Raw genomic sequence first — 897 nt, forward strand, 5'->3', positions numbered from 1 at the left:
TCAACTCCCAGGGTCAAGAACTCCCAGCAGTAAAGAAATCAAAAGATGTCTTATTAGAAAATCTGTGTGCATTAGGAAAATCTGCTGTCAAGGACTTCTCCAAAATGCTAAAGAGTGCCTTTTCTACGAAGATGGTGCCGAAAGCAAAGAAGGAAGCCCCTGCCCCTCCCAAAACTGAAGCCAGGGGGCGGGCCCGTGCGCTCAGTCCATGCGGGGCGTCGGTGCGGTGGGACGGTGGGACGCGATGAGGGCTCGTCATGGCAGAGCAGCAGCAGCTCCGCGTGCAGGAAGCAATCGACTGCGTGGTGAAAAGTCTGGAGAGAGAGAACATCCGGAAGATGCAGGGCATCATGTTCCGGTGCAGCGCCGGCTGCTGTGAGGACAACCAGGCGTCCACGCAGCAGGTGCACCAGTGCATAGAGCGCTGCCATGCCCCCCTCGCGCAAGCCCAGGCCCTGGTGACCAGCGAGTTGGAGAAATTCCAGGACCATCTGGCCCGGTGTACCATGCACTGCAATGACAAAGCCAGAGACTCGATAGATGCAGGAAATAAGGAGCTTCAGGTGAAACGGCAGCTAGAGAGCTGTGTGACCAAGTGTGTGGATGACCAAGAAGATGGAGTCTCTCTCAGCCATTACAAAATAAAAGCCTTTGCCAGTAGCCATTGGGGATAAGAGGAAGAATCTATATTTTTTTTAAAAAAATAGGAATTTAGGTCTTTTTAGTAAAGTTTATAATTGAAGAAATTAAGGTTGGCAGCAAATTTAAGGAATATCTCACCTGGCTATGAATACAGTTTCTAAGTTTTAACCTGTGCTAAGTTGTGAAACAAGTGCTAAAATATTGGAGCACAAGAGTTCTTCAGATCCTAAATTGTATGTGGCCAGAGCTCACCCT

General features: G+C 49.4%; 1 protein-coding gene across 1 annotated transcript in view; it reads left to right on the plus strand.

Moving 5' to 3' along the window:
- The first annotated feature begins 257 nt into the window (after nt 1–257).
- The window catches only part of LOC102844389 (protein FAM136A-like), a 4,259-nt gene continuing 3,619 nt past the window's right edge, over nt 258–897 (plus strand). The window contains exon 1 of the mRNA XM_006895113.1: nt 258–609. Coding sequence (XP_006895175.1) covers nt 258–609 — 352 coding nt within the window. The remainder of the gene's footprint in view (nt 610–897) is intronic.

This window comes from Elephantulus edwardii, unplaced genomic scaffold (genome assembly GCF_000299155.1).
Source record: "Elephantulus edwardii isolate Elephantulus edwardi_28Jun2011 unplaced genomic scaffold, EleEdw1.0 scaffold00158, whole genome shotgun sequence".
Taxonomy (NCBI): Eukaryota; Metazoa; Chordata; class Mammalia; order Macroscelidea; family Macroscelididae; genus Elephantulus; species Elephantulus edwardii.